Here is a 22,798-nt window from a genome sequence, read left to right as displayed (position 1 = left end):
TTTTTATTTATTCAAGTCTTACATTAGGGCATAAGCAGAAATTTTAAAAAATTTATTTTCTTTATTTGAGTCCTTCTATTATTATAGCAGTTCAAAGTTATTTAACTGAGGAAACTGAGACAGACAAAACCATCTTTTTGCTGGTGACATTATCAGATGTGTTTGGTGTTTGGAGCTGGGAATCTATTGTCTTCTTCACCTAACCAGTATCTTCCCTGCTTCACGATAGCCTGTGGAAATTCATTATCTTTGAAATCATACCAGAGGACCAGTGAAGTGCCCAGGGCCCCACATCACTGTAAATGCTTCTAGTGGTGCCTGGCTCTCTTGCATTTGGTCTTCACCTCTAATAAGTGGTAGATTACACCAGCATCACCAAACCAGATCCACGTTTGCCTTGCAAACCGAACACTTCTGTTTTTGTTTTGCATTGTGTCTGGACACATTCTTAGCACCTCTTCTGCCTGTGAGCAATTTGTCACTTCATTCCGTAAGACTGGCACCAGCAGAGATGCAGTCTCAGAGGACCCCAGGGCGAAAGCGAGGCCGGCCCCCACTTCACTCCACGCCCACGAAGATGCCAGCTCATAGCCTTTATGCTGCTTCAGCTGGCTCTTTACCAGCAGTGAAGATCCCAAAGAAAAGAGGGCGGAAACCCGGGCACAAGGTATGGTTCCATCGTCTTCTTTCTCCAAAAGGGTATAGGGCTGGGGTGTGGGTGCTTTGGCAGAACTCCACTGCAAAATGCAGGGAAAGGTTGGGAGCTTGGCAAAGACAGGCTGAGAAATGAGTTTCTCTCAATGCAGCTTGTGATGGACGAGGCCTCATTGTTACAACATGGCACAGAACACATGCTGTGGTTGCGTTTTTATGAGTGGAGAAAGCAAATTGCACCAGATGGGGAGAGCTGTAGGGCGAGCCGACTTTAGGGTCATAACTAAACACACATTATTAAACCTCACCCCTAAATTAGCGCCTCAGACACTGAGCTTTCCCCTGACTGTTCCTACTACGGCAGCCCTCAAAGCCACTTTCCAGAACTTGTTCGTCATTTATTTTAGTAGAAGCAGATGACATTCCTGAGACATTTAAATTAATAATGCAAGCAGACCAGTGTCAAAGAACATAGAAGAATCTTTCCAAACACAGCCTCAACATGGGGACTCATAATGAAAATTCAGGGTGTAAATTCAGTTTCCCACTAATAAAATGTGCTGACGTTAAGTTTGGCGACAGAGTGGCCTATCAGGCAAAATTAAAATCCCATGACTCTTTTTTAAGAATTAACAGTGATTTGGAGAGGCTGGGGTGGAGAATAAATCCTCTGATGTAACCACGATCACATAAACCAACCCAAACCCGAGGGAGAGCTTTTCCTCTAAGACGTTTTCGAAGAGGCTACTAGAGAAGAAAGAACATTAAGCTTGTTCTCCACAAGCTTTTCAGGCATTAGAAAATGAAATGCAGAAGTTTTCCTTCTTTTTTTTTTTTTTTTTTGAAGTTTAGGCTTATGTTTCCATTTTGAGACCTGAATACTGAAAGCAAAATGCAAATTGAAAATTAACTTCCATGTATTTAGGAAAATGGATGGAAATTATTTCAGGTCAGTGGAAAAACACAGCTCCTGGGAAAGTTGGTAATAAATTTGACCTTTATCCCTTTGGTTCTCCACAGTTCTTCCAAATGCTGGAAAATAAAAACAGTAGGTGGGGGAGATTACTCAAAGTTATTTGGGGGTCCTTGGTTTTAGTAAAAGAAGCTTTTACTTAGCCATATCATGAGGTAAAGTCTTCTGTCACTGGTTATTTTTCTAACAAAGAAAACCTCCTTTTCCCATGGGCATGCCAGCTTTAGAATCGTGTCTCAGAGGCTGGCGTGGGGCGGGTCTGCCCTGCTCAGCTACCTGTGCGGTTGCTGGCATCTGGGAATTGCATCTGGAGGGCTGGAGCAGCTCAGCCCTTTCATTTGTGGATCCAGGAAGCGAAACCAGGATCTGAAGAAATATACTGAAAACTCTTCTCTCCTGTTTGGTCTTTTTCCTACTCCCCTGGGGGCTGTGACCCAAGACTGAAAACTATCAACAGACAGAGCATTTCTGGGGCCAGGAAGAATGGAAATTCACTCCATGGAATGAACCTGATTTTGCAATTTTCCTGTCTCCTAAGAAGGACAGTTTTTAGTGCTCCTAACACTCAGAGACACCTCAGATCAGGAAGAAGGCTTTTGGGTTGGTTGGCTGACAATACAGGTGCTGCGAAAAGCAGGCAGGTCTACTGCGGTTACCCCACAAGGTTGCTTTTCTGGAGACACCAGGCCTCAGCTCTTCCTTGAGTACATTTTCTATATATTTAGAAAAATGTAGGGAAATTGTTTGAAACTGACAGATGCCAGACACCTTCCCAAGCTACGGGCTTACTGTTCTAGAGGAATAGTTCCCAATTAGGTGCCAGTCTGTGTGAAGCTCCCAACCATCCATGGTGACACCCAAAAAATAAGAGCCATTTGAAAGTCTTCATTTAACTAACTTGATTCCACTTAAAAGATTGTCCTCTATTCTGAAGTATCTGTTTCCTCCTATTGTGGTGGTCAATGTTCTTTGTTTTATAAAATGTTGAATGTTGATTGAATTTGGTGATTTGAAAAATGTCCTTAGTTGGTAAAAGAAAGTTGGCAACCTATTAAGTCTCCCTAGTTTTATTTTCACACTTTTCTAGACCCTGAGACCCCTTTTTACCATTAATAAAAGGACTTTAATTGTGGAGAAGCCAGCAAGGAAATTGTACAGTTTCACTTTATTTACCAAATGGCCACTAATTTGGCAAATTTTACTATCTGGGACACAGCTGGGGAGCCAGAAGTTGTTTAAAAAAAACCCTAACCAAGCAAAATAAGATATTACTTCATCTAACCTTAAAGATCTTGTATTTTATTACTAAAAAATGCTTCCAAGCCCTTCATCAGAGTCTGTTTACCTTTACTGTAAACACATTTCTTATAGACTCAGTTACAGCAGTTTAGTGGCCTTAGATATGAAAGGGAAGGTGTTTTGGGGGAGAAGACTGCACACACAGCTGGACGCTGAGAGGATAATAATAATCAGGTTATAATAGTATGATAGATAACATATTAATAGTATAAAACAATAAAATAATAGAATAACATTATCACTATTATCACATGATATAATTTTGTTATATCAATAATGCCATTATCATAATAATATGTTCATATTAATAAGGTTATCATAATAAAATAATATGTTTTTGAGCCTTTATCATATTCTTCTCCAGGAGATTCTGAGGATGCTTTGTCATGCTTTCTGTAGCACAAGCTGACATTTGTCACTTCTTGCCTGGTGCTGCCCCACGCTGCTCTGTCAATCCCCTCTGTGCCTCTGCACATGTGAGAACTCTCTCTTGTCCAAGGATAGACTCTAGCCTCTCTCTTTAAGATCTAAGCACAATTTACACAGGCCATGACATTTAACCCCTTTTCCCAGTCTTGAGGATAAAGCCAGTGAACTACGGGCAGAAAAGGAAAGGTTAAACTGGCAGTCAGATGTCAGTGCTCTGGAGTTCATAGATAGACCCCTCCCAGGGCCCGTCTGGTCATCTCCTTTTGGCCCCAGCCTGCAGCCACATTGATGGGCCTCCTCACAGCTGTGAGAGCATTACTTTTATGGCCTTACTGCCCCCTTCTTGTCCCAGTCACAGGAACCAAAAACCTCTTAACATCATATTTTCTATGAAGAGCCATACTTTGCTATGAAAATAACCTTCTTCAAGGTTATTTTCAAACAGAACATCTACCTCTCAGAAGCATCTGGTAATTGATTTAGGTCCTTAGTTCAGAGACGCCCCAAAACCAACAGGTAGATTTTCCTTATAGTTTATGACTAAAAAGACCATTGAGCTCTTTTTGAAGAGGCAGGGAGTGTCTGCACCAAGCACAAATCTTTGCTTCCATCCTGTAGATGCAGCTGATAATAATGTCGCCAAATAGTGGGATTTTAAAAAATTATTATTATTTTTTATCTTCTGTGTCTTTATGGTTGGGATTCTGATTTAAGCAGGAAGGAAAAAATGCTGGGTTTAAAAAACAGCTATTTGTTTCCCATACATAATAATAATAATTAATACTAATAGCAATGACAGTCATTCGTAGGATTTGCTTAGCACTTTGATGTTTAAGGCTCTGGGTGGAAGCACTTTACATGTATTTTCTTACTTGATCGTTGACAGTTTGATAGTGAGAGTCGGAAAAACTGCAGGTATAGGCATGAATGAACCAAGCCCCATACCCTGAGGCCATTTACTATCTGGTCAGTAGCCCTCTACACCTCGATAACCTCTTTACTGTTCGGAATAGTAATTATATTTCTACATTCAAAAAAGAGTAAATTATGTCTTGTTTGCTTGTTTTCATGAGTTAAGAAAAGTGCGACATATTCTAGAAAAGATATCATCCCTGAAATACTTAAAAAAAAAAAAGGGCCAAAATGTTTTAAAATCTTGGTAATTGTATCATTCAGGACATAAATGCAGCTGCTGTTAACAAAGACCAAATGACAGTGGCTTACAGAAGGCAGAAGCTGATTTCTCCCTCATGTTACAGTTACAGTCTGGGAAGGCTGTCGGGGCTGATGCGATGGATGGCTCGGTGGTGTGGGGACCAGGCTCCTTCTATACTGTTGCTCGGCCATTCTTAACACCCGGTTGCTACCTCCTGGTCTAAACTGGCTGCTCCAGTTCCCATGATTCCACTATTCCAGCCAGCGGAATGGGAACAAAGAGGCGATGGGAAGGCATGCCTTTTCCCTTGGAGGGCCCAACCCTCAAACTTCCACCCTCCTTTCATGTGCATCCCACCAGCCAGAATTTAGTCACTTGCCACACATAGCCCCAAGGGAGGCTGGAAAATGCAGTGCTGGTTGCCAGGTGATCAGCTAAAATTCAGGAATTCCATTATTAAAGGAAGAAGGGAGAATGGATATTTGGGAACGACCAGCAGCCTCTGCTAAGTATCTAAAGCACAGTCTTCTGTTAACCAGAAAATTCACTGGGTAAAGTAAGTAATTTTCTAATTTACATGGTAAATACAGCATTTTGTAATCCTAGCATACTTTGAATGTGTTGTCCCCTCTTTCTTATTGTCATCTTTATTTTTTCCCCCAAAAGTTTATGTTCTTGGCACTTTGTAATGAGAAAGTCAAGTTCACAAAAATCCCAATTAAAGGATGTTCAAACTTAAGTAGGAAGGGATTTCGTTTGTTTCTTTCAACATTTGCTTAAAGACTCTTTCTAAAATGTGTTTTCATTAAAACTGTTGAATTGGCTTCACTGTTCTGTGATGATCCACACCTTGGATTGCCTTGGAGTTGTACTTATGAATACCAAGTGTGGCTTCACAGTGTGAAAGGGAAGAGTGGATATCTAATAACCTTTCCTGTGCCTATTTCTGAGGTCCTCTTGCTGACGGTAGCTATGAAGTGCCACCTGTGGCCCATGGGAGAAATGATTACACAGCCACAAGGCAGAGGCCATTCCCTCTGGTTGGACATTGTGTAGTACTTTGGGTAGGAAATGTCCCTCCTGTGTCTTCTGAGGGCTGGAGCAGGGGTCGGGGTGAGACGCAGCAGTGGGTCGGGGGCAGTGGTCAGCTGGTAAATGCTTTACAGCAACCAGCACTCTGAGCGCAGCTCTGACACAAATATTTGTTGATATTTTTCACTAATGTTAAGGAGTGAGATGAATTCCGATAGTGAAGTTATATGTCAGAGCTTCTCTTGATGGTCAAGATTGTGAATGACTTCCTTGCCGAATTGGACAGTAGTTTTTGAAAACAATTCACAATGTAACAGCTACAGACACAACATACTTTTTAAGTTTAATCTGCGTTTTCAACATCTTCTTTGTCACTTTAAGTCTATAAATGAACCAAATAATAAATCCAGACCTAATTTGTAGCATTGCTAATTTTCAAGGTGTAAATATTCCCAACATGGCCAATTTCAAGCCACCAATGTGACATCCCTGAACGTGGAGTTCAGAAAAGACGTGCGGCAGCACCCCTTGGAAATACAGATACAATAGTAAAATAATTAGAAAGTGATGAGTTTTGAGTATTTATTACTTTTGTTTTCAATACGCTTTATTTAGCTGAAAGTGTATATACTTTCATTTTTAATAGTGGCTGTATTTAATAATCACCTTGCAATATCTCTGAAAATTTAACAGTCCTCTCTTAGGGACTAATCTAAACCAGCTCCAGCATCCCACTGCTCTGTGTTCGGCTATGCACAGGATGCCTGTAACCAGATGTCCCATGTCCCCTCTCTCATCAGCAGGGCTGACTGTTTTGCCCCCGTGGCTGCTGATGCACACAGAAGTTGGCCTCTTCCCCACTTTCTGTAAGAAATCCAATTGCTCCAAACATGCTTGGAAATGTGTCGTTTCTACTAAAGACTATTGAAGTGTCAGGGCATAGTGGACAGTATTCCATTAAATGACTCTGATGGATAGACCTGTTTTTCTGAATTCCACTTTGTCCAGTGATGGTATTTTTTTTTTTTTTCTTCCTTCTCTCTGTTGGTACCCATGCAGTACTGGCTTCACGGTTTCCTCTCTCAGCCTCTCCCTGTCAGGTGGAAATGGAGCCATTCTTCCCTACCCCCGGCATGGCAGCACCCTCCCCACCTCCTCACCAGAGTCAGCCCCTCTCTGGACCCAGACGAGAATCTGAAGCCAACATGGGGTTGGTGGGAGGAAGCTTTAGCGTGCTCATCCCATCCACACATCACCTGCATCTCTGAAAGGCACAGAAAGCTGGACCACCCTCCTGCCACCTCCAGGCATCCCCTTCTGCCTTCCCTGGGAAATAGGCAGTATATTTTGTTTGGATAATTTTATTTTCCTAGGGAAATTTTAGTGTAAAGATTATCTAATTAGGATCCCAGATTTGACCAAAGCAGGCCATAGGCCACAAGATCCTGGCCTCTCCATCTCTGGGGTATTTAATCTCTACTCTGAGTGCAGGGAGAAAAGGCGGGGGGTAGACCCAGTTGCGGGCTGACTCCTAGGAATGGAATTAGGTCATTGGCCACAGACTTGTTACTGGAACCAGTTTCATTTCCAGCAAGCGAGTTTTTAGACTAAAGTCTGGGGTTAAACATGGTGAGTTATTGAACATCCTCTAACTCTGCTCCCCTCACAGCATCTCCTCAGAACCCTGAGAGAGTTTTGTATGAAGAAAGAGTATGAGTCTAAAAGAGAAATATGTCCCCAAGGAAAACTATGGGCAATGACACGACAAAGCTATCCTTCCTTCAATGGAGGTGGGTATTAGTCTGCTTGGGCTGCCGTAACCGTATCCCGCAGACTGGGTGGCTTAAACACAGTTCTTTCTTACAGTTCTGGAGGCTGGAAAGTACAAGAGAAAGGTCTGGCAGGGTTTGGTTCTGGTGAAGGCTCTCTTGCTGATGGCCTGCTTGTCACTGTGTCCTCACATGGTGGAGATGGAGGATCCCTGGTCTCTCTCCCTCTTCTTTCAAGGACACCGATCCCACTGTGGAGGCCCCACCCTCATGACCTCATCTAACCTAATCACCTCGCAGAGGCCCCACCTCCAAATACCTTCACATTCAGTCCATAACAGGCGGGGAAGGAGAGGAGGGAGTGCATGACTTTAAAAGAATCTAATGGACTAGGTTCCAAGGGCTGCTGTGACGAAATGCAACCTACTGGGCGACTACTTACACAACAGAAATTTATTGTCTGGCAGTTTTGGAAGCTAGAAGCCTGAGATCAAGGTGCGGGTAGTATTGGTTCTTTCTGAGTTCTGTAAGGAGGAATCTGTTCCGTGTCTCTCTCCGAGCTTCTGACAGTGTCAGGTTTTCCTTGGCTTGTAGGTGGCTTCTCCCTGTATTTTCACATCATTCTCTATCTGTATGTGTCTGCCTCTGCATTCAGGTTTCTTGGTATGAGGACACCAGTCATGTTGGATGAGGACCAACCCTAATGAACTCATCTTAACTTGATCATCGCCAAAGGCTCTGCTTTCAAATAAGCTCGCGCTCTCAGAGACTGCGGGTTAGGATTCCAACTTCTTTTTGAGGGATGCATTTCAACTCATAACATCCACTATGACAATCTGTGTCTTTTAATGAGGCACTTAATCCACTTATGTTTAAAGAAATTACTGATAAACTTGTGTTAAAATCTGTATTAATTTTTGTATTCTATTTGTCCCACCCATTCTGTGTTCCTCTTACCTCTTTCCTGTCTTTCCTACCTTTTAAAAAAAAATTTAATGTTTTCTTTTCTATTCATTGGAAGTTCAGCACTCTGTTTTCCATTGTATTAATGGTTGTTCTAGAAATTATAACATACTTACTTATTAGAGTCTTCTAAAAATTACATCTTTACTTCTTCCTAGGTGACACTCATAGAAGGACCTTAGGACACTTTGACTCCATTTATCCTCCTCACTTATATGTTATTGCTGTCACACATTTTAATTCTTTTTGCTCTTTTAGCCCCTTAAGACATAATTACTATTGTTTTAGACAGTAATTTTAATTTAGATTTACCTGATTATTTACAACTTAAAAAAATTTTTTTCTTCTTTTTGGATCTCAGACCTTCCACCTAAGGTCACTTACCTTTTGCCTGAAGTACATCTTTTAGAAGTCCCTTTAATATAGGTCCTGTAGGGATAAACTCTTGGTTTTTGTTGTCTGGAATTATCTTTATTTCACCTTCATTTTTGAAAAAAAAATTTTTTCTGTTGGGTGTAGAATTAATTCTAGATTATCAGTTACTTCCTTGCAGCATGATGAAGATATTATTCCATTTGTCTTCTGGGGTTCATTGTTGTAGAGAACTCAGCTTTCCATGTAGCTTATTTAGGTGTTCCTTGGAAAGTAATTTGTATTTTTAAAGCTAATTTTAAGATTTTTCTCTTTGCCTTTGGTGTTCTACAATTCACTCTGTTGTGTCTACATGTGAATTCCTTTTCTATTCATCCTATTTAGGATTTATTGGGCTTCCTGAATCTGTGGGTTGGAATCTTTCATTGGCTCTAGAAACTTCTCAGCCGTTATCTCTTCAAATATAGTTTCTTTTCCATTCTTTATATCCTTTCCTTCTGAAACTCTAATGTCAAAATTTCTATTTTCTATATCTTTTAACTTGTCTTCCACAGTTTTTATCTGTCTCTGCTGCTTCCTGGATAATTTCTTCTGATATAGCTTTCTGCTCATTAATTCTTTCTTTAGCTATGTTTAGTATGCTGTTAAATCTATCCATTTAGTTTTAATTTTAGTTACTGTATTTTTTATCTATAAAAGTTAAATTTTGTCCTTTTTCAAATTTACTGTTATTTTTAGTAGTGTTTTGTTCCCCAGAGATATTTTCAAGCTTGTCCTTTGTATCTTTATGCATAATATCATGGATGTTTTGATAATCTAAGTCTGATAATTGAAATATCTCAAGTATTTCTGGGGTTTTATTGCTGGGTGTTTTTATTGCTCATTCTTTCTTTGGTTGCTTGCTTTCTTGTGTGCTTGGATATTTTGCACTGTTATTCATTGACTTTGAAAAATTATTTTTGGGGGTCGTCCTGTGGCTCACTTGGGAGAGTGCAGTGCTGATAACACCAAGACCACGGGTTCGGATCCCTATATAGGGATGGCCGGTTCACTCACTTGGGAGAGCGTGGTGCTGACAACACCAGGTCAAGGGTTAAGATCCCCTTACTAGTCATCTTAAAAAAAAAAAAACAGAAAGAAAAATTATTTGGGGGATTTCTTTGAGAACTTTCTCCAGAGATGACTTGTGTTTGCTTTGGTTTTTCTAGGTACCTGGGGTACTGCCAGATTGGGTAATTGTCAAAATAAATTCATAGCCTGATGTTTTCTTGATCACTCAAGTTCTGTGAACTTGGGCTGCAAATCTGTGTGAGGTCTGGCTTGAGGTTGTATCTTCTCAGAGATTCTGCACACCCCTCTCCCAGTGTCCAGGAAACTTTTCTTATAGCCAGGTAGGGGTGGGGGAAGGGTGGGACCAGTTTACAGCTGGTTCACTCTTACCCTGTGATTGTAGCCCTTTGGGTGAGCTCTGGGGCCCACAGCAATTCCCAAGGCCCAGATTTCACTTATATTTTGGCATGATTATTCTTCATATATTGTCAATTCCTCCATACTTTTATTCTTCTTACATTTTATCTGCTATTTGTAGTTGTTTTCAATTGATCCTAATAACTTAGTTTTCTATATTACCCAAAACAGAACTTCAAAGCAATTTAGAATACTACATTTCTTCTACTCAACATTCAAAATATGGTACTGACACTGGTTTTGTTTCATATTCTTTAATGTTTCCAAAAGTAGTCTAATGCAAGTTACATACATGACATTGTGAGTAGGCCAGAGCTTAGACACCAACAGCTCTAACAAATTTAATGGCTTTGCAAGATGAAGTACAGAGGCATTGAGTGAGTTATTCAGAGTCCTAGTGAGCTGGCAGCTGAACAGGATCTGAACGCCAGTCGCTGTCCCTGAGTCCCATGTTCAGGCCATTGCCCTGCAGTGCATGGGCAATGGGAAGTTGCCGACTGAAATCCATGCCATTTTCTCCATGTGCATTTTCCAGATGAGGAAATGTGGCTTCTCTCTTTCTCTTTGTGTCCTCTCCCAAAGTCCTGCACAGAACTTGTCCTCTTCCAATCTGAAGGTCCCATTCTACTACTGCTTGAGTGTTAGAGGAGAAATGGTTTAAAACTCAGAGACAAAGCTAGCATTATTACTCCACCAAAATTAACTAAATCAGCAATAAGTAAACAAATGCTAATGTTTTAAAACCAACATAATAAAAATATACCATCAAAGCAAAGATTTGTGAATAGATCTAGAACTTATCCTAGCTTTTGTGCTCTCTCTCACCCATCAGCTCAATTCAATCTCCGAAGTACTTCCTGACTGCAACCAACTCTTTCTGCCTTCACTGCGTCCGCCCTAGCCTGGCCACCAGTGTCTCTTGCCTGACTGTGTGGTAACCTCCCCATGGAGTTCTTCTTTCCATTTTGCCTCCCCTGCTGCCACCCTTTCTCTCTACAGCAGCCATATTTACCTGTAGAAAACACAACTGGGTGTGTGTCCCTGCTTAAAATTCTTTAATTGCTTCCATAACTCTTAGAATAAAATCCAAATTCCTTATCCAGACTGTGTTTGTTTACTGGGGCTACTGTAACAAAGTACTACAAACTGGGTGACATAAAACAACACTTCTGGAGTCTAGAGACCTGAAATCAAGGTGTGGGCAGGACCAGGCTCCCTCTGAAGGCTCCAGGGGACGATCCTTCCTTGCCTCTTCCTAGATTCTGGTGGTGGCTAACAATCCTGGTGTTTCTTGGCTACTGACACATCTCTCCAATCTCTGCCTCTGTCATCATGTGGCATTCTCCTTTGGTGTCTGTGTCTGTGTCAAACATCCCTCTTATAAGGACACCTGTCATTGGGCTAGGGGGCACCCTAATCCAGTATGCCTTCACTTTAACTTGATTACATCTGCAAAGACCCTATTTCCAGATAAAGTCAACATTCACAGGTGGTGGGGATAAGGATTTGAATGCATGTCTTTTTAGGGAGACACAATTCAGCTCACAACACTGACTTAAAAGCTCTCATGGTCGGACACTGATCGCCTAGCTGATCTCATCTTTGTGCCATGCTGCCTCTTGCCCACCCTGGCTTCTTGGTTCCTTGAAGAAGCCAGGCTTTAGGATTTTTACAGGAGCTATTCTGTCTGCCTGGAAATCTCCAGTCACAACAGGCTACCTCTTGCCATTCAGGTCCTGACTTAAATGTTGCCCTCTTATAGGCCTGCTCTGGTCACCTGGTTGTTCTCTTTGAGAACAGGACTTTATCTTCCTCCCTAACAGCTGAGTCCTCAGCACCTAGAACAGTTCCTGCACACACAGTAGGTGCTCAAGAAGTATTTGTTGAATAAATAACTGTCTGATTGAATGATTTTTCTCCTTTTAAGACTTAGCTTAAATGATGCAACTTGGAAAAGGAAGCTCTTGCATAAGCAATACTTAGGAATCATTTCAAGATGTATTGGAAGCATATTTCTCAGAGGGGATCATCTGCAAGGTGTAAGGTAGGAGGGTGGGTTTGCAAAGATTTGTGAAGATGTGATCCCAAGTGACAAGCGTATAAAATGTAGCTGGGTCTCTGGAAAGATGGGCAATTTCTCCCTCCTGTCATGGCTGCATGAACAAGAAACTTCGGACTTATTTGCATTTCTGGAATTTCTAAAAATAATAATAACAATACTAACAGCAACAATGACAATTATCTATTGAATTCTCACTTTGCATTATGCTAAACGTTTGCATTTAATTCTTACCCCATCCCTGTGTGGGGGGGGTGTTATTGTCCGTACTTTACAGATGAGGAAAGGCAGGCTCCAAGAGCCTAAGTAACAGGCTTTAGAACAGAGTTAGTGAGTGGACCAGCTGGACTTTGAACCCAGATCCAAAAGCTAGTGCTCCATTATATGTGCCCACTGCCACCCAAAACTTACTTTTAAAACTTGCTTTGTTGAGTTATCCTCTGCTGATGTGCAAGGAGCCAATATACATCTTCATACGTCCCCAGCCACATTCTCCATTCTCAGATGACCTACCTCTTGCTGTCAGTCTGTCAGACACTGTTTAGTTCATACTTTTGTTACTGCCAGACTTACATATTTCTAGAAAAATACTTGAACTTTATACCGGTGGATCCTTTCCCCTTTAGTATCCTTCTGGCCACACATCTCAGTTTGCAAACAGATCCCCTCCCAATTCTTTCTAGTGATTCTCCAGCAAATGTCTTAGCAAAGGTCCTCCCCTGAAAGATAGCTGGAGCATGACATTCTCCAGGCCCATATTTTGTGTCTATAATGGAAAAAAATGATGAGCTGATTCCAGATTCCTGGCCCCTTTTGTGGAAACTCCAGCTGGCGGGGACGGACACTTTGTCCTTCCAGTTTAGTTCACCGTGGTATTTTAACAAGGCAGAGCACAGCCCCTCCAGCAGCCACTGGCAGCCATGCCCTGGATGAGGAGTCTCCATACCTATTTGATTGAGGTTTTGAATTTCAGGTAAAGGTGCCAACTGTAGTAGCATCTGTATAGGGTTATTGGCCATGGATTAACTCCTTTGTGTCAGCAAATCTTCTTCCAGTTTTATGCTGCCAAGAAGAGGCCTCTCTTCTCTCTTCCTCTCCATTTACCCAGTTTATTCTGCCAGGTCCTGCCGGTATTTTAAAAATAAACTCATTTTAGAATAGTTTTAGATTTACAGAAGAAGTGCAAAGATAGAACAGAGAATTTTCATATATCCCATCCCTAGATTCCCCTATTGTTAACATCTTACATATTACTGTGGTACGTTCGCTACAAGTAGTGAATCAATAATAATAAAGTTCATATTTTATTCAGATTTCCTTAGGTTTTCCCCTATTCTGTTCCAGGATACCACATCACACTTAGTCGTCGTCACGTTTCTTTAAGCTTCTTTGGCCTGTGAAAGTTTCTCAGACTTTCCTTGTTTTTGATGACCTTGGCAGTTTTGAGGAGTACTGGTCAGGTATTTTGTAGAATGTTCTGCAATCTGGGTTTGTCTAGTGTTTTTCTCATGATTAGACTGGGAGTATGGGTTTTTGGGAGGAAGATCCCAGAGGTAAAGTGCCATTTACATCACATCATATCAAGAGTGCATACTATCAACATGACAGTACTGCTGATGTCGACCTGGATCATATGACTGAGTTGGTGTTTGTCAGCTTTCTCCATTGTAAAGTTACTTTTCCCCCCTATTCCCATGCTGTACCCTTTGGAAGGAAGTCACTACGTGCAGCCCACACTTAATGAGTAGGGAGTTATGTTTCACCTACACGAGGGCAGAATATCTACATGAGTTACTTGGAATTTTTATACATGGGAGATTTGTCTATTCTCCATTTATTTATTTAGTCAATCAATTTATGTCAATACGGATTCATGGACATTTATTTTATACTTTCAGTTATAATCCATTACCACATTACTTATTTGTTGCTTATATTGGTTTGAATTTGGCCATTGGTAGCTTGTTCAGTTGACACCTGTTCCCTATAACCTACTCCCACCACTGTGTGTGTGTGTGCTTTTTTTTTGTTTGTTTTCTTTAGTATTTTCTTACTTTCTGGCACTACAAGATGCTCTATGCTCACTTTGTATATTTCTCTGCCCTAGTACTAGAATCAGCCATTTCTCCAAGGAGCCCTGGGTTTCATTTTATTGAAGAATGGTATTAGAAACCAATATATAAATATTCTCTTCTGTTTTGTCCATTTAAAAAACAAAACAAACCAACCAGAGAATATCTTGCGTGGGTTGGGGCAGTCGGGGAGCTCCTCATCCCACACTTGGGAGAGGCTTGTTCTGACAGAACAGGCCCACATCACAACCGAGGGAGCCTTTCTAGCCTGTGGGCTCAAATCTGTGCTCCTATATTTCAGGATCTTTTAAAAATCACCGGTGTCTACCTTTTCTATGCCAGGTTATTTTGATTCTTTATATAAGCAATGAGATTGATATTTCTGAATGCTAAGTCAAAAGAGTGTTTCTACTGATGATTTATTCTCTTACAGAAAGGATATTTTTTAGGTCATACACTACCCATAGTTGCATGAAATTTCTTCTCTATTCAAAAGTCCCAGCAGTTGTTTTAGAGGTTGTGTGAATATAGGTTTTCCCTGCAACCAGCTAACTTAGTCTAATCCCTGTAATTGCATCACGGGCAGAAATGATGGGCAGAAATAACAGCCAATTATAATTTAATTACTTCATTTGAGATGGGTTCAATGGACAGATCCCCTCTTAGTAAATATTAAAATAGTGAGCAAGCATTAGACGTTAGAGTCCTTACGATGTTTACATGAACAGTAATCGGTATCTGGACACTCAACATCATCATCATCATCATCATCATCATCTTTTTAGGTTAGGATCTTTGTGTGATTTACTTAAAGACCATAGGGGGGAAATGACAATTTGCCAATTCTGTTTTTTTCTCCTGACGAGCATCATTGTCTCTGTGCTGGGGGTGAGAAGGCTTTAAGCCTGCAAAGGAGGATTTAGCCATTGCCCGAAGTTGTCAGGGGCTCTGTCACTGCCAGCCTCTCTGTCACGAGCCATGCAGTAGATCAGTTTTCTTTTTTTTTTTTTTTTTGCCTTCAGGAGCATGTTTATTGTGTTTGAGATGATACATCAGGTGCTCTCTGAGCTACAAAGGGTAAAAGGAAATCCTCTCATTACAAACTGACAAAGGTAAAAGGTAAAACATTTTTCACAACAGCATGAGCCACATACTCAGAAATAGATCTGGGTTTAATACAAATGACATAATTCCTAGTCATCTACGGCTACTTTTGTAACTTCATACAGATAATGAATTAGGCTAAAATGCACTATAATATTTGGTAGACTTCAGGAACAGTATCCTTAGTACATCACAAAATACATTTTGATATCCCAAAGAAGCAAGACTTGCAAGTAGGCGTTTTAAACATAACTAATCTAAGCTACAAAGTTCTACTCTTGATAGCATTTACCTTTTTGGGGAGTCTCCCAGTCTCCAAAGGATAAAAGCAGAGAGTAGAATCAGTATAACATATACACAGAAGTCCGTATTGTAAAGGCTATAAAGATTTGCAGCACAGTGAGAAGATGCCTTCTGCTCCTTCACACTGCATACAAATTATGTGAGTTATGTTGCGTATCTCTTGGTCCACTGTCTGGCTATCCTGTCATGTTCTGCTCTGTTGGTCAAATACTGAGTGGCTATGCTTCCAACCAAAGGATCCGCAGGGTTGCAGTCTGTCAAAAGGGAACAAATAGACAGCAAAACCTTTGAAATAGTCAAAGCGGGACTCCAGTTGTCTTTAAGAATGTCCAGACAGATGACTCCCTGACTGTTGATGTTGCAGTGATAGATTCTGGTACGGAAAGTAACCTTTGGTGGTTTAAATGGATAATCTGACGAAAATGTGATATCCAGAAAAAACACACCACCTTCATATACAGAACCTGGTGGACCAAGTATAGTCGATCTCCATTCATAAATGTTATCTCCTTTAGGCCCAGCACTGCAGTTAGGAGGAGGATCAAGGGTTCTTTCAGCTAGCTCCTTCTGAATTCTTTTAGCACTAGTGGATAACTTAGCAGTGGTTTTTCTAGACAGTTTGGTGTTTTTCTTCTGTTGGGTGGCAGAAGGTTTTCTTTCTTCTTGTTCTTCGGGCTCTGGAGCGGCTGGGTCTCGCTGGTCCGCATCTGAACTGCCACTGCTGGGGCTCTCATCATCGGACCTTTGCCTATCACTGGACATCTTGGTGAAGTTCTCTCTTGGAAAACTCGGCCGCCCGCCCGGCCCGCTCCGCGCCGCTACGGTGTGGGGGAGGGAGAAAGAAAAAAACCCTTCCTTAAGGAAATGGAGTCAGCTGGGGGGGGGGGGGGAAGGGGGGAGGGAGGGAAAAAAAGAAGCCGAGGAGGCTCTGGCCGGGGAGTGTGGAACATTGAAAGTCGAAGGGGGCTGTGCAGTGCCGGGCTCCGGCCGGAGGGTGGCGCCGCCCAGCGCCTTCGGAAAAAAGGGGGTGGGGGGGAGCTCGGCTGGGCGAGGGCGCGAACTCCCGGCGAGGCGGAGGGGACGCGGGAGAGCCCCGCGCGCTGTGGCCTCCCGCCGCCGCCGCCGCCGCCGCCCGGCTCGGCCAGTAGATCAGTTTTCTGATCACTCATTCCCACCACTAAGCTTTCTTTTAAATTATTTTTTTAATACCGAGCAGTACATTGCTACATGATGGGCCTATTACTTTTTCAAATACTACCTCAGAATAGGATTTAATCTCTACTGTTAATCGTAGTTTCTGATTAATATAGGAGCTCTCTCCAGAGCCCCAAATTCTGCAGCCATACAGCACTGTGCAGCCAACCTCCTCACTGTTGACTGATCTCATTTTGAATTCATTTCCACACATCCCAGTGTCCCTCAGTGCTTCTCAGCAGCCACGCTCCATGCCCCAGTCCTCCCACCCTCTTAGTTCATTAACACACCCGCCTCTTCCATCCTCCCGCTCAGCTTTCGGTATCATGGGGAATTTAGAAGCCATCAGAAGAGACCTTCTGTGGGCCGGCCCCGTGGCTCACTCGGGAGAGTGCGGTGCTGGTAGCGCCGAGGCAGCGGGTTAGATCCTATATAGGGATGGCCCGTCGGCTCACTGGCTGGGTGTGGTGCAGAAAACACCGGGCTGAAGGTTGCAATCCCCTTACCGGTCAAAAAAAAGAGACCTCCTGCAAGCTGCAAGCTCCCTCCTACACATACACCCACCCTAGCATCCAGAGCTTAATCTTCTACCTTACTTCCTGTAACAGTAGATGAAAGGTCCACGTTTCTAAGGCCTCTGCCTCCCCTTATGCACTAAATCTCCTCCCCTGTCACTGTTCAAAGACCTTACGCCAGCAGCTCTCCACAACACTACCCTGTATCATCAGGTTTTCTTTCTCTACTGGATTATTTCCATCAGCATTAAAATTCTGTTATTTCTCCTACTTCAAAAACAAAAAAATGAAAGTCTTTAAAATTAAAAAAAAATGTAATTGTATAAAAAACACACAAAATTTACTGTTAGAAACATTTCTAGGTATACAGTTCAGTAGTATTAAGAATACTCACATTCTTGTGCAACCAATCTCCAAAACTTCTTCATCTTTCAAAACTGAAACTCTTTACCCATTAAACAATAGTCCCCCATCCCTCCCAGCCTCCAGTCCCTGGCAACCTCCATTTGATTTTCTCTCTTTATGAATTTGTCTTTTGGCTATTGTAAATAGTGTTGCTATGAACATGAGTGTACAAATATCCCTTTGTGACCCTGCTTTCAATTCTTTTGGGTATAAACTCAGAAATTAAATTGCTAGGTCATATGGTAATTCTTTTAATTTTCTGAGCGACCACCATACTGTTTCCCATAGCAGCTGCACTATTTTACATTCTCACCAACAGTGCATAAGGATTCCAGTTTCTCCACATCCTCATCAACATTTGCTATTTTCTATTTTTTTTGAATAGTAGCTATCTTAATGGGTATGAGATGCTATCTCATTGTGGAGCAAAAAATCTTTTAATCCTGCTTTTCCCTCTTGCTATGGCTAGTTCTCTGCTCCTCTTCATAACAAAACTCCTTGAAAGAGTTCACTTTACTTTCTGATTCTAGTGCCTCTCATCTCATTATTTCCTAAGCTTATTTTGATTAGGACCCTCCCTATTTTAAAATTTCAATCCAAAGTGCAGCTCCTTGATTGCACTGCCCATGCCCCTTCCCTCTTTATATTCACCATCAGCTCTTGTCACCTTCTAACATGCTATGTCATTTCCTTATTTATTGTTTGTCTGCCTCTCTCCCTGCCCAATACAATTCCAGTTCTATGAGGGCAAAGATAAAAGTTTTTTTTTTTTTTCAGCTATCTATGTTCCCTGTTGTATCCACAGCAGCTAGAAGAGTGTCTGGCATGAAATAGGCTCTCATTTGTTAAATGAATAAATGAATGACTATAGGATGATTGGGTAGGTAGCAGTTGGAATACTGTTTCTCCATGATTATTATTATTATTTTATCCTAAAAATCCAGGAAGAAAGTGAGGATATGGATGAGGACAGCGTATATGAGGGTACTACAAAAAGTTCATGTAAAAGAAAGAATTAAAAGATGATCTTTCCATGAACTCGTTGCAGTACCCTCGTATGTTAATGACAGAACGTACAACCTTGCTAGTGACAGTGTGGTCCATGGACCAGCAGCATCAGAACCACCTCGGAGCTTATTAAGGATCTCAGGTCCTGCCTCAGAACTCTTGAATCAGAATCTGCATTTTAATGAAACCCCCAGTAGGTTGATTGCAAAAGTTGAAACTCTCTGGTGTTGAGTAACGGTCCTCAACCTTAACTGTGTATTAGAATCTGAGTGTAGGTTGAGTATCTCTTATCCAAAATGCTTGGGACCAGAAAGAAATGTTTTGGATTTTGGATTTTGGAATATTTGCATTAAACTTACTGGTTGAACATCCCTAATCTGAAAATCCAAAATCTAAAATGCTCCAGTGAGTGTTTTTTTGTGTGTGTCATGTCAGCACTCAAAAAAATTTCCATTTCGGAGCATCTTGGATTTCAGATTTTTGGATTAGAGACACTCAGATGTAACTTTAGAAACTCCTGATGCCTGAGTCCCACTCCCAGAGGCTGACTTAACTGGTCTTGTGAGGTCCAGACACAGGTCAGTGGTGAAGAGAGGAAGTGACTGACATTCACTATTTTGGGGTAGAGAGCTAAGATGGAAAGCTTGTCTCTGTACCAAGCTTTGATATTGACATTATCAACTAGTCATGTTCGCCTTATTCCCCTAAGAGCAAATTTCAGCTCCTCATTTGCTCTTTCAAGTGAGACCTTCAAGGTGGCTGCGGCTCACTACCAGAAAATGCACTCACGTCCACATCCAGGCTGGTTTTGACAGTCTGCTGCTGGAAACAGACACCAAGCAGCATGCCAGCCCCTTGAAAGAATGGCTCCTGTTCTCTTTTCCAGTAGAGTCCAGTGATCTTTGTGAGCAGAGAGCTCAGCAAAGTGAGCTTCAGGGTCAGTCTCTGGATGCGTGTAGGGAAAGCCCTGTACATGGGGTTCTAGGGAGCACAGGGGTGCAGGCTGGGAACTGTCTCTACCATCCTGCATCCTGCACTCAAAGGGCTCAAGGGGCTTCAACTATTCATACCTCTGCATGCTCCTGCACCCACTGCCTGATATTGTTATTTCCTGCGTGGCCCCACTGTAAAGATGGGGTGCAGAGCTGACCTCTGAGTGTGACCCCAAATATGAATCTTGAACATGAACTTGAATCTGAAGCTCAGACCCCAAAGCTGCACAATAGATAGCTGTAGAAGCATGGTAGAGTAGCAACGGTTAACTGACATCTAGGAAAGATTCTGGGAAGGTGTAGAGAGCATTTCTAGATTTTCATTGACCAAATGGGCTCTCTTTTACAGCTCAAGTCTCCGGTTCTCATGACTCCTTTAGCTCTCTCACCTCCGCGGAGTACCCCGGAGCCTGACCTCAGCTCCATCCCTCAGGATGCAGCCACCATACCCAGCTTGGCGGTCCCACAGGCTCTCACAGGTAGGTCAGCAGAATGAACTCCCAGGATTGGTGGCCTGAAGGTAATGGGCAGCCTGCCGTCTAACAGTCACTGTGTGAACTAAAGAGCTGCCACTGAGATAGCACAAAAGAAGGATTTAGTGTGTCAGCTAGATGGCAGATAGGACCGCTAGAGTCTGTGAAAACATGAGTTTATGTGTCTCACAGCTTAGTTTATTTGAAACTCTGTTTTCAGTGCATCTTGGGTTTAGCTGTTTTCTTTGGAGTGAGACAAGAAAGAGTGGCCTGATGTTTCTTTTCAGGGCCAGGTTTTCTTTGCACCAGTGTAAGCCTGCTCACCTTGGAGAGTGCATTTGTTCCTATGTTTGCATGTCTGGATCTACTAAGGATCCTAATCTCTCTTACTCCCACTAAGCACCCTCCAATCCAGTCAGGATAGCACATATCCCAATCTCTCTCTCTGGTAGAGCATCTACCAACCAACAGTTTCATCATAATAGGAACAATAATCTGATAGTGTCACATGCACACACACTCACACACACACCTACCCAGAGTTCCCCCACATCACAGCCCCACCCCCACCCCCACCCCACTTAAATCCTTTCAGTCCCTCTCATTGCTCTTGGGTAAAGACCAAACTTGTTCATATGGAGATAGGCCCTGCAGGCTCCATCCCTCTGTGATCCAGCCCACCACTCTTCCCTGTCCCTAGGGATGGTCATAGGGTCTTAGCATATTCTCTTCCTCCATCTGGAATGATCTTTCCCTTGGGTCACCCTATTCCTTCCCTGTATCTCAGCTCTGGCATACGCGCCTCCAGAATGTCCTCACTGACTTTCCTGCCAGGATCCCCAGTGTGGGCTGTCCTAGCACCTCCCTAGTGCTTCTCACAGCCGCGGTCTCTCGTGCTCTCACATCAGCTTGAGTGATCGTCTGAATAGGTCCGCCAATCTCACTGGGCCAGAAGCTCTGTGAAGGCAGGGGCTACATCGTTTTGTTCACTATTTCTCTGTAGGGGATATCATAGTGTCTGGCATGAAGGTCCCTTTTTAATCAGATTGTCCTTATCATCTGGGATGAGTGGAAGAGAAGGCAGCCTAGCAGAGTGAAATAGCACAGGCTTGCCATCAGAAAGACTTGAGTCTGAATCTCTGCAGCACCACTGACTACAGACTCTGAGCAGCATCTAACTAAGCCTGTTTCTTCATTAGTAAAGCAGTAATACTGTATTAGTCCATTTCTGTTGCTTATAACAAAATACCTGGAACTGGGTGATGTATAAGAAAATGAAATTTATTGCTTACAGTTTTGGAGGCTGGGCAGTCCAAAATTCAGGTAACGCATTTGGTGAAGATCTGGGTGGTGGCGACTGTGACCCAGCGGTCTCACATGGCAGAAAATGAGAGAGCAGAGAGAGACTAACCTCTTCATTCACTCTCCTTTTAAAGCCCTCCAAACCACTTCCATGACCACCATTTTTAATCCATTTACTACTGCATGGTCCTATAGTCTAATCATCTCTTCAAGGCGCCACCTTTCAATTACCGTAATAGGGCTTCCCACCTCTCAGCACTGTCACAGTGGGGGTCAAGTTTTAGAGGGACACTCAATCCAAAGCACATAGTAATACCCAACTCACAGGTTTGTCTTGAGAATACAGTAGGTGCTCAATAAAAACTAAGTTTCTTCACCTTTGCTATTACTATTTAACTTTTCCAAAATCCTATTGGTCTCCTCTTAAAGTTTCTCCTCAACACTGTTTTGCACCAGTGACCTCCAAGGTAAGATGCTCATATCCTCAGAGGTTGGGGGATGCGGGCTGATGAGGAGAGAGAGGGCAGACACATAAGGGAGGTCATTAATATATGAAAGAAAATATGGTGCCTGCTATTATTATTTATTTTTATCTCGTCCTTTAAAAATTTCTATTTCTTGGGTATGTTTTAAAATGTACACAATACTTGTTAGATAATGCTTTATTATGTCATTGATAGGGTAGGAGATTATACCTTATTTCAAATTTTGGACAGTTTTTCTCAAGGGTTAGGCTCGGACACTCTTCACTTGTTAAGAGTCTGGCTTGACGTCTAGGACAATGAGGAATCTTAAAACAAATAGTCTGGAGACAGGCTGACCAGTTAGGCAACTATTGTCAAATTACAGGTGGGATGGATAGTTGGGAGTGGGAGTTTATGTCACTATCATAGAATAGAATTAAGTCGAACTTGTATAAATTAGGTCTGAACCCTACAATGAACTGACCAAGCTAATTATACTGATGATAATTAACTCATTGGGTGATCTCTGTACAAAACTTTCTATTAAAAAAAGGATTTGTGAGATTTTTATTTCTTTTTAATTGCAAAATTCATAAAGATTTCACAGTGATTTACTGAAATCTATTGTATATGGAAACCAGTTTTTTAGACATTCTAGCATTTTTCTGAGGATTTTTATGATATAAACTTGATACTTTCCTGTAAAAAAAAATGTACATAATACACTGATACAGTTAAGAATGTAGATAACCTATAAATAAATAAACACATTTTGGGACATGTGCTGAAAATT

General features: G+C 42.0%; 2 protein-coding genes across 2 annotated transcripts in view; one reads left to right on the top strand and one right to left on the bottom strand.

Moving 5' to 3' along the window:
• Nucleotides 1-490: 490 nt before the first annotated feature.
• The window catches only part of SCML4 (Scm polycomb group protein like 4), a 61,796-nt gene continuing 39,488 nt past the window's right edge, over nt 491-22,798 (top strand). The window contains exons 1-2 of the mRNA XM_063098186.1: nt 491-667; nt 20,116-20,245. Coding sequence (XP_062954256.1) covers nt 512-667; nt 20,116-20,245 — 286 coding nt within the window. The 5' untranslated portion in view covers nt 491-511. The remainder of the gene's footprint in view (nt 668-20,115; nt 20,246-22,798) is intronic.
• On the bottom strand, nt 15,618-16,527 carry LOC134378331 (ubiquitin-conjugating enzyme E2 E3-like). The gene has a single exon (XM_063097340.1). The coding sequence runs from the start codon at nt 16,412-16,414 to the stop codon at nt 15,797-15,799; it is 618 nt and encodes a 205-aa protein (XP_062953410.1). The 5' UTR covers nt 16,415-16,527; the 3' UTR covers nt 15,618-15,796.

Source organism: Cynocephalus volans, chromosome 5, assembly GCF_027409185.1.
Source record: "Cynocephalus volans isolate mCynVol1 chromosome 5, mCynVol1.pri, whole genome shotgun sequence".
Taxonomy (NCBI): domain Eukaryota; kingdom Metazoa; phylum Chordata; class Mammalia; order Dermoptera; family Cynocephalidae; genus Cynocephalus; species Cynocephalus volans.
This window is presented reverse-complemented; position numbering and strand designations above follow the sequence as displayed.